The sequence below is a fragment of the Meriones unguiculatus genome, chromosome 3 (assembly GCF_030254825.1).
Source record: "Meriones unguiculatus strain TT.TT164.6M chromosome 3, Bangor_MerUng_6.1, whole genome shotgun sequence".
NCBI classification, from domain to species: Eukaryota; Metazoa; Chordata; class Mammalia; order Rodentia; family Muridae; genus Meriones; species Meriones unguiculatus.
In genome coordinates, this window is record NC_083351.1 from 8406569 (window position 1) to 8416586 (window position 10018).

The following is a 10018-nucleotide window of genomic DNA, read 5'->3' on the forward strand; positions in this document are numbered from 1 at the left end:
ACGCTTGCCTATCATGCACAGAGCCCTGGGTTTCATCCCACAACCCATGAACCAAGAGTGGTGGCATTTGCACTCAGGGTTGTCATGAGGGTCACAGTTCAAGGTCAGCCTCAGCTACCTTCCATAGTCAGCCTGGGTTATAGACATCCCTGTCTCAAAAAAGGAGGGTGAGTTATATTTTAAATTCTTCACCAACCCACCTCTATTCTATCTAAACCATCCCTGGTTCTTTGCAACATGATTCACTTATAATAGAATGACATAAGACCAGAAGACACTAGGGAAATTTTGTGTAGTCCAGTCACAGTGGAGTTACTGCCCACATGGTACACACCCGAGAGACAGGCCAGTGAGCTGAGGTCTGGAGTCAGGATGAAATCAGCAAAGTCAGTTTCATGAAACACTGGAAGGTCATGTGATCTGGGCACAGTTACTGGCTGAGTGCATTTTGACTTTGAAGATGAAAACCCCATGTCTCCACCCAGGCTGAGGGTGGAACCTGGCCAGAGTGTGGTGAGGGAGGCGTGTGACCTCAGTCTCCCTGTGCAGGCAGGAGAGGTCACCAGGGGCTCTGCAAAAGCCTGTACTCAGGGCAGTGTGAGTGGTCCAGTCCTCTCTCTGCAGGGAGGGCCTTCTCAGGAAAATCTCGGGTGCCTACTTCTACCTCTGACTTTTATCCTAGATTTGTAATTAAAAACATGTTTAAGGACCTAATTATTTGCATATTCCCCTCAGAGTTAACCCGTTAAAAGGGTCTTTAATACCTTGCTCTACTGTTCTAACTAAATGTTTCCACATTTTTTTCCAGTTAGACTCACTGTTTCACTTCTGGAAAATATTGTGTAATTACTTCCTGATGGAGCGAAAACCCCACAAAGTCCCCAGCACCACAGCAGCGTCAACTTTGATCTCCCACATCAAGTTGCATTTGGTTTTTGTGGGGTTTTTCTCCATTTAATTAAACAGTATTGAACAGATTGTCACTGACATCCGATTTAAGCTCTGCTCAGGCTTCAGGGCGGGCTTTTCAGTGGTTCCTGCCCCTGTTACTTCCCATTCTCCTCAGTCTTACCCCAGATGATGTTAAAGTAACACTTCTTCTGTATGATTAACTCTTCTGAGCGATGCCCGGTTTGTGGCCAGCATCATGTTTTAGTTGTTTGTTTGTTGTCAAGTGCCTACTTCCCCTTCTAGTATTTCAACTTTGCTGGGTCAGATTGCAAGTACAAGGGTGACTCTTAACCTTTACACAGGGCCCAGGAGTGGCCTTGGTGGTCCAGAAGCTGCTGTGTTCAGCAGTGTGTTCCCTGGGTTCTTTCATCATTAAGATAAAAAGTAGTATTTAGGAGTTAATGCTTTTTTCCAATTCAGAAAAGTATATAAAAAGAAAGACAGGTTTTTCTCCTTAGGCACTTGTCTCCTAGAGGCAAGGGAGGAAGAGGATCCTGACCAAAAAGAATCATGCCAAAAATGCTCCCTTTCTCTTCTCTTTCTTTTTTTTAAAATTTATTTATTTATTATGTGTACAGTGTTCTGCCTGCATGTATGCCTGCAGGCCAGAAGAGGGCCCCAGATCTCATTACAGATAGTCTTGAGCCACCGTGTGTTTGCTGGGAATTGAACTCAGAACCTCTATAAGAGCAGTCAGTGCTCTTAACCATCTCCCCAGCCCATCCCTTTCTTTTCTAGTGAAACTAACTCACTTACATGGCTAACAAAAATAAAATAGAATTCAAGAAATAATAGTGAAATCCCCTTTGCTACCTAACTTCCTCCCTCCCTTTGTTGCTGAGCATAGACCCCAGGGCCTTATGTCTGAAGGTGGTTACTTCTCAGCCACAGCCTGGCTCCAGCTTACGCTTCTAAGGCAGAAGCTAGCCTGTCAGGAACATTTGACACCTGAAGACTTGTGTCTGGCAGCTCACCCAGCTGCTCAGATAAAAGTCAAGGCTTGCGGGAAGTTATGAGGGCAGCGCGGCCTCCCGGGATCCCACACCGAGTGCTGCGCCTGTGAGCAGTCAGATTCTTCCTGGCCTCCTCGTGTCCTTTTGCCATCACCTTCTGAACTCTCGCTCAATACATTAAGTCTCGCTGTGTGTCAGGCCAAATACAGCCTTGCAGTGTTCTTCCATAAGTCCACAGTCTAACAAGTCAGACAGGCATGTTTGGTTGGGGAGGGGTATAACAAAGGGGATAAACTGGGAAATTTTACTGTTATCTCACTTGTTGCCCACTGCCTGTAGCTCAGGCAGTTGCTGGTCCTAACAGAAGTCCGAGCCACTTGTCATGGGGCCTCTGGTGGTTAGTTTTGCAGAGACGGCTTCTCTGTCCTCTTCCAGAAAGACAGAGCTTATCCTGTGAGTGATTGTCATCTTTCCTCTGCCCTCAAAGACAGATGAGTGTCCATCCTGTCACCTGGGCAGCTATGGGCCAGCAGCAGTGGAGAGTGGCTGTAGGCAGAGAAAGCCCCATCAGTTCATGGTGTTCATCCTTGGCCTCTGTTGTACCATTGGCTGTGGGTGCAGAGGCTGCAGGTGGGCAGCCACAGAGAGAAGGGGCTGGGAAGGATAGGTCAGTAGAGCGAAGAGCCCTGAGTGGACTGCTCACAGAGTGAGTGACAAGTTCGGGCTTAGGATCAGCAGACGAAGCGTCTGCTGCAGAGCAGTTTGAATGGCTCTTCGACGTGGTTTCCAGAATTTTTTTGGTGGTGTGTGGGGGTGGTGAGTATCAAGCAGAATGACAGCAGTGGTGTTGTTGGGACCCCAAAACCTTGACCTTGAGTAATGGGCTGCAGGGGAAGTCTCAGGGAAGATAGGGAGACAGCCATTGTCTGCCTGGGTCATTGCCCAGCTCTCTTTCTTCTCTCAACCTCCCTGGGTAGTTCTGATCTGCTTTTGGTTTGAAAGCTTTAGAACAATGAATGCTACTAGCAGCAGCACCTCAGGGCATGAGCAGGGCTCCTGGGCCCAGAGTGTCGGTGTGGGGCATGAGGGCTGGTGTGCTGCATTTGTTCTGTCCCAACATGGATCCTGTCCATTTTGCGTTAGCTGAAGGAGCTGGTGGGCAGCACCATCTCGCTCGGAGATGAGGATGTGTCACCAGAATGCAGGCCACCCAGCCGGAGCCCCTCCTTGCCTATCTAGCCCAGATTCCCCAGATGTCCCTTGCTGTCTACCTTTTAGGAGCACCCCTGGCTCAGAGCACAGCTCCCCATGTTCCCCGGTGGCCTCCTGGAAGGGAGTTGGGAGTGTGCTTGGGACCAGCCCCTCTGCCCTTTGGTGTAAAGGCATCTTTCTGGGTGTCACCAAGTCTAATGAGAGGCTAGAGATCCAGTTTCAGCTGGATGCTGTGATGTGTGTGCCTGCTATCACCCTGCCTCCCGGCCACCTTTGGAATCTCCTTAGAGCCATGAAGGACAGCCTTCATGGCTGAGTGCCTGGCCACCTGTGCTCCAGAGCAAAGTAAGTTCTGTATGTTCAGCTCATTTTCCATCCAGTTCCCTCTGGCCCTGAGATGCTCCCTATTTCTGTTTTTCCTTCTGTCCATATCCTCCCCTGCTCTCTTCTCCTCATGCAGTAATGCTACCCCTGACTCAGAGTGTGGGATGTGAGGAGGCTGTGCTAAGCCTGCTGATCACCAAGGGCCGCTGGGCACTTCTAATTTTGGCAGTGAGACTTTACAAGTCTACATTCTCAGCATTGCCAACCAGTTAAACAAGAACAGCAAATCCCAATTTTTGTTTTGGGAACCATAATTAAAATGAGGACTGGAACAACGTCGATATTTAGCAAGTCCTCATGGGTGGTTAACTCGGTGGTGGGTACTCAGGAAGTCATGTGGGTATACAGTGGACCACACCGGGGCTTAGAGTGCCACTGAGAGCTGGGATCCTTAGCCAGGAAGCAGAACAAATCCTCTGGCAGTGCTTTGGCAGGCCAAGGTGTTGAAATGTCAGCAGCCAAGGTCTGGGGCATTTGGGGAAGCCTTGAGCGTGAGGATGGCGACTCAGGCTAGAGGAGTAGGAAGGAGAGTGAAGAGAGTTCCTGTAGAGGAGAGTGAAGGCCAGCCACACTCAGGTCTGCCAGGAAAGTCCCTGGGTGCCAGAAAGCAGGCCTTCTCCTTCCCTACTCTACCCTCTCTGGAGATTTTTTTTTTTTTTTTTTTGGCCTTGAGACCCAGAACCAAGACTACCCTGGATCTGGATCCATGGCAGTCCTGAGTGGAGCCTTGGCTCTGAGCAAATACAATTTAAAACCCAGAGGTTCACAGCCAGCCTGTTGTTGCCCAGTGTGTCCTTGCTGTCCCTGACATCCAGGGACACTGTGGAAGGCCAACATAGGGTATAGACAGCCACCAAGCTCGGAAGCCTGTCACTGGCTTTCAGGGCAGCTACTCCCGGCTCAGCAACTGAGCAGAGAAGTGTGACCTGCGTAAGTTTCCATAGCAGTCTGTGAGCTCTGCCTCTGATGTGCCCCAGGGCTCAGTCTTCCCTTTCTCTTTTCCAAAGCTAAGCTGTTTCTTAGCGGCCTGGGGAGTTCTTTGAAGTGATGGCTACAGTTCTGAGAGTGAAGTGGTGTCACAAGCTCCGTGTGATGGCTACAGTTCTGAGAGTGAAGTGGTGTCACAAGCTCCGTGTCCCTGGCCATACTGAACAGGAGTCAGTGTCCCTGGCCATACTGAACAGGAGTCAGGTGACCTCTCCTCAGGGCTGTCTGAGGGAAGAAGTAAATGCAGCTGTGCAAAGGCTGTGGTTTGCAGCCTGGTAGACCTGTCCCTCCACCATCGTCTACCCTCTACCTGCCTCTCACATGGTCTACCTGGTCTGTTACCAGTCTTGTCAGCAAAGTACTGTTTCCATTTTCTCTAACTCATAAACTACCCAAAAGTTCACTGAGCACTCGTGAAACCCATTTCAGAACAGGGCTTTGTTTCTGTGTGTGAAACTCCTGGCTGACATTACTTGTTAGTGTTTACAAGCACCCGACAGCATGGAGCTGTGAGCCATGAACACAGGCCTCACAGCAGCTCCTGAGGCCAAGTCCCTTGTAAAACAAACTCACAGATGAGAAAACTGAGTTCCAGAGTAATGAAGCCACGCACATGTACAATGAGAGGTGCTAACTGGGAAGCCTGGGTAAGCCTAGGCCTCGGACCCCAGCTTCGGCAGGCTGCTGCCCCTGTGAGCATCAAGGGACAGGCTGGTCCAGAAGCACAGCAGCTCAGCATCACACATTCTTCTCTCTTCCCACGCAGCTTCATAGCCGTGGAGAACATTGACAGCTACTGCGTGCTCATCTCCTCCAAAGCCGTGTACTTCCTGAAGAGCGGGGACTACATAGACCGAGAGGCCATTTTCCTTGAGGTCAAGTACGATGACCTTTATCACTGCCTTGTCTCCAAAGACCACGGGAAGGTGTATGTGCAAGTGACCAAGAAGGCTGCCAACTCCAGCAGCGGCGTGGCCATCCCAGGCCCATCCCACCAGAAGCCAATGGTGAGTGCAGCTACTGCCACCTTCTGCTCTTCTCTGAGGACTCAGTGGGAGGCTTGAACTGTATTCTGTGTCCTGCTCCCACTCTGCTGGAAGCCCTGGGTGTTCTTTTGCATTTTGTCTCAGTTACCCATCAACACAAGCAGGTAACACGATTCATGAACTGTTGTGTCCCCTGAAACATGGTGCTACGTGCTGACACCTTGACTCCCGCAGGGTGACAGAGCACATACTGGTATCACAATCTTTTGGTCTACGCACAGAAGTAACGTGAAGTATATTCAGTAGACACATTTTATAAATAAAAATGGTACTTCCTCTCTGCAGGGTGGGAGGTGTGTCAGAACTTCTGGGTGAAGATGGTCCTGTTGTCTCCCAGCATGCACTTCTCGCTGTTAAGAGACAAGGGAGTCAGGGCAAATGATTCCCCTGGGCTTCATAGCTGACTCTGACACAACCTGGGACACAGACTCAAATGGCCCACCTGACCCCAGCCCGTCTAGCCCGGAGAGCTCTTTGCCCTGCTGAGCTGGACCAGCAAGCCTACAGCAAAGCAGGTGTTCGGAAGAAGCTCCATCTCTCGCCACAGGACCAAGGTCCTGCTGCATCCCTAAAGCCGTGCCCTTCTGAGCAGCTCTGTTCACCTCTGCTCTTTCTATAAACCAGAAAAGCCATCTTGCTGGGTCTCTCCTCATTCAACCTTCCCCATTCTCTCAGGAATGAACTGGTATGGGTTTGAGCTTATCCCCACCTGGGGTCATTGGCTTAAATTAGAGCTTGTTAACTTCAAGTTAATGCCCCGAGTGTCCATTTTCTACCAACTGTGCCTACCTTCCCCTGTTTCCCCCTTTCAAGGCAGGCTTGCAGTGAAGCATTCTGGATAAGAAAAACTTTAGGCACTTGCTCAATAATTCTTTCTATGCCCGGCCACCATCAGGCTTTGGATTTGAATAGGGGGTTCTGTCCATTGTCCCTGCCCTCTGAGTAGAATCTCATCAGTTATGGTCCCAATGCTGGTGGAGATGGGCTGCCTGCAGAAACCTGAGACATTCTAAAGCTTGGGTCATAGAGAACCAGACACAGGCCCCTGGGAATCTTGGATGCCCAGAGGGGAACTGCTTTTGGGTAGCTGTACTCTGCTCATGCCCACTGGCTGTGCTCGGCTGCCCTGCCTCAGGGTGATGTGCTCACTCACCCTTGTCTCCTCCCTAGGTGCATGTGAAATCTGAGGTCCTTGCCGTCAAGTTATCACAAGAAATAAACTATGCAAAGAGCCTCTACTATGAACAGCAGCTTATGCTAAGACTCAGTGAGAATCAAGAGCAGTTGGAGCTGGACTCCTGAGGACACCCAGCTGCGGGAGAGGAAAGCTCCAGAAGCCAGCCAGGAGGCTGATGCCCACGCTCAACTCACAGTAGAAGGGAAGCCACAAGAGGTTTGGGGGGAAGGTATCAAGGAGCAAGAGGAGAGAAATTCTCACAGGGAAAAATGTAAACAGGAACCATACTAGTTTGTGGGGTAGGGAGTTACTTTAGATTATGGGGAAATCATTTTTAAAGTATTGATGGAATAACGTTTAAAAATGTATTAAGATGGATCTAATTTTTAGAATGCCCTGTATTTTGTTAACATGTATATATGTACAACTGTGTGTTTGTAAATATATAGAGGCTTCCGAGCAGGGCTGCGCTGTGTGAAGGTTTGTTACTGTACAGTAATGTCAAGTTGGACTGGGTCTTCTGTCACACCAGCTCTACACAACCCCCACAGGGAAGTCCCTGTAGAAAGATATTGTTGGCAGTGGAAGGATGCACTGGGTGAGCTGCGGATGCAGTCAGTGTTCACGGGTGAGTCTTCAGGCTCCGAGATGGGAAGAAGCTGAGCCGCCATGGAAAAGACTGGAGGCCAGCACAGGGCCCTTTGTTCTCACCGGAGTTACAGTGTTTGGATTCTCAGGCAGTCCTCTAAATTCTATTTGGCTTTCTCCAACCACTCCACCCAAGTGGGAGGTGAAATAGTCACTGCTGAGTGTGTGCCCACACATAGCAACCATCCAGGTTTTCCTCGTGCTGTCTGTGATCAGGGAAGTGTGAAGCATCATTGGCTTCTTTTGACATAAATGGGAAAAAAAATCATACTTCCCACTGTGTTCTTCTTAATAAAACCACACGCTGATGTCACAGTGCCATGGCCCCCTGGGAACAGGATGAGGAAGGAGAATTACAGAAAAGACTGTGAACTGTGAATACTGAAAGGGTGTGCATGGGACCCTGGCACCAGGATTTGGCCAAAGCCTGCCTTACCCTTGGTTCTAACTGGAAGCCTGGTATGGGGCCCAAGGCCTTCCTGGGTTTCACTTTTGCTGCTTCTCTTTCCTAGGAGAAAACAAATAAGAGGTGGAGGGTGGGCTTCACCTCACACTAGAATCAAACCTTATAGTTCTGATTTCTTTTTTTTTTTAATAAAGCTAGCCACTTTCTACAATCGTGTCACACACGTAGCTGAGATCCAGGGTGACCCAGTGAGTGAGGGGAAGGTTTTGTATTTATAATTCTAATCCTTCCAAGACACACATAAAAAAAAAGCTGATCTGTTCTCCAACACCCTCCCCCCAATTCCTTTGTGTGTGTGTGTATCTGTGTATGTGCTCACACATGGCAACATGAGCATAAGGTAAGGGCAGTTCTAAAGGAGCGCGTTAGCTCCATAGTGTTTTTCAAGGACCTGTCTTCCTGAACTCCACGTTCGCCATTTTCCCTGGACTGGACTTTTGTGGCTTAGGTCTTTAGTTATCTAGTCATTGCTCCCTGGGGAGGGCAGGATGGTGTCTGTTCCCTTGTTGGATACTCTGAGCTGTTGGCTGCTTCCAGGGGGAGGAGTTAGGTCCTCACAGCCTTCCTGGCCAGCCTGGGCCCCTAATACCCACAAAGTCTGGTCTGTGGTCTTATTATCAGTAACCCACTGCCTGAGATCTCGGTCTCTTACAGAGGAGGCTTCAAAAGCATCGCTTATGAGTGTCCCCTGCCACCTGATGGGACAGTCTCTTCAAATCTCCTGACCATTAGAAAAAACTAGTGTTACTTGGGGAAGTCCACCCTGTCTTGGGCCCCTTAAACTGGGTTTCTCCATCCGAGGCTGGTGCTTCAGGAGAACCCAGGGAGAATCACACCCTTCCCCTGGCACCATGCTATTGAATCAGCTCTAGATAACTGCCCGTCTCCTGTGGCAGCACAGCCCATCTCTGATATTTAGCCTAAAAGGAGCAGATACTAAAACAAAGTTTGGAGACCAGATGAGGCGAGGATGCAGGGTGAAGGAGACCAATTTTGAGTTCTCAGCTCTCCTGGCCCCGAAGACTTCATGCCAGAGCTGGGAAGTATTCTAGAGGTTTTCACCATTGGTTGCTGGCTTGCCAGAACAGAGCTCAAAGCCCCCGAAGAAATAGTCCCTGCCACAGCTCCTGCTTCCTCTGAAGTTGGTACTCAGCCCATGGTGGCAGAGACTCTGCTGGGACAATTTCATGCTGCCTCAAATACAGTTCTTCTGGGAGAAGTTAGCAGATGAAGGGAGGTTGGATAATGAGACATCAGCAGCCACCCCAGTTCCTAGATCACATCAGGAAGCCAGCGGGAAAGATTCCCCCACCCCAGGCCTACGTGGAGCGGGCAGAGCGCCTCTTGCACCAGCCCGCAACTGTTTGGCGGGACACTCATCCCACCTCAGTGTTCAAGAGGAGGCTACTTTGTGTTCGGGTGTCATTTGTGCCTCGACGAAATAAAGACTGTCAAAGCTGCTCAGTGAACGGAAAATAAAATACCCGGTTCTTCCCTGTGTAAACAGAGTGTGCAACCTCCATGCCCCAGAGTCAGCACTGTTCTCCTGTGAAATAAACTGCGTTACTGATTCCCCACACCCGCTTGTTCGCTTCCTCCTCCTCTTCTGTGTTGCCAGAACTCTAGATCTATCAAACACAGACATCAAACACAGCCCAGCCTTGGCAGTCAGGTACAGCCTCTGCCCTCCATCCAGGGACTCATTGTAGACCCGATGCGCCCAGAGTGGGCAGATAGACTTGACTCTGCCCTCCGGTGGCTGTGCGCTCACCACCACCCCAGGCCTGTCGGGCTGAACATGCCCTCAGTAGAGGTCTTCATGTGGAGTTCAGGCAGGCGAAGAGGAGGCAGCGCAGGCGTTCAGAGGCAGGCATTGATCCCTGAGGGTATGGAGCTGTGTAGGTTCCAGAGTTGTGCTAGCAACTGCCTCTGACAAACCTGGAGGACCACATTCGTGTTTCAGAATCAGGAGCAGCGGAGAGGCTGCCCGAGCACTTTTGGTGAGGGGCTGGGGCTGAAAGCTGGGGAGAGGGAGAAGGCTCAGGGGGAAATGGAAGGAAAGAAACTGGACACACCACATACCAACACCCCCCTCCCCCAGAGTGTTAGGCCATGGGTAAAGGTGGCCAGTTGGGCCAGTGGCTCACACCTGGATTCCTAGTGGCTCAGGCTGGGGCCTGAGGGTTCCTGGAGC

General features: G+C 50.2%; 1 protein-coding gene across 5 annotated transcripts in view; it reads left to right on the forward strand.

Annotated features, from left to right (window-relative positions):
* The window catches only part of Vps13d (vacuolar protein sorting 13 homolog D), a 224513-nt gene extending 215110 nt beyond the window's left edge, over positions 1-9403 (forward strand). For all 5 annotated transcript variants that reach the window (XM_021649137.2, XM_021649138.2, XM_021649141.2 and 2 more), the window contains 2 exons: positions 5254-5494; positions 6704-9403. In XM_021649137.2, the coding sequence (XP_021504812.2) occupies positions 5254-5494; positions 6704-6835 (373 nt within the window). In that variant the 3' untranslated portion in view covers positions 6836-9403. The remainder of the gene's footprint in view (positions 1-5253; positions 5495-6703) is intronic.
* Positions 9404-10018: the final 615 nt, after the last annotated feature.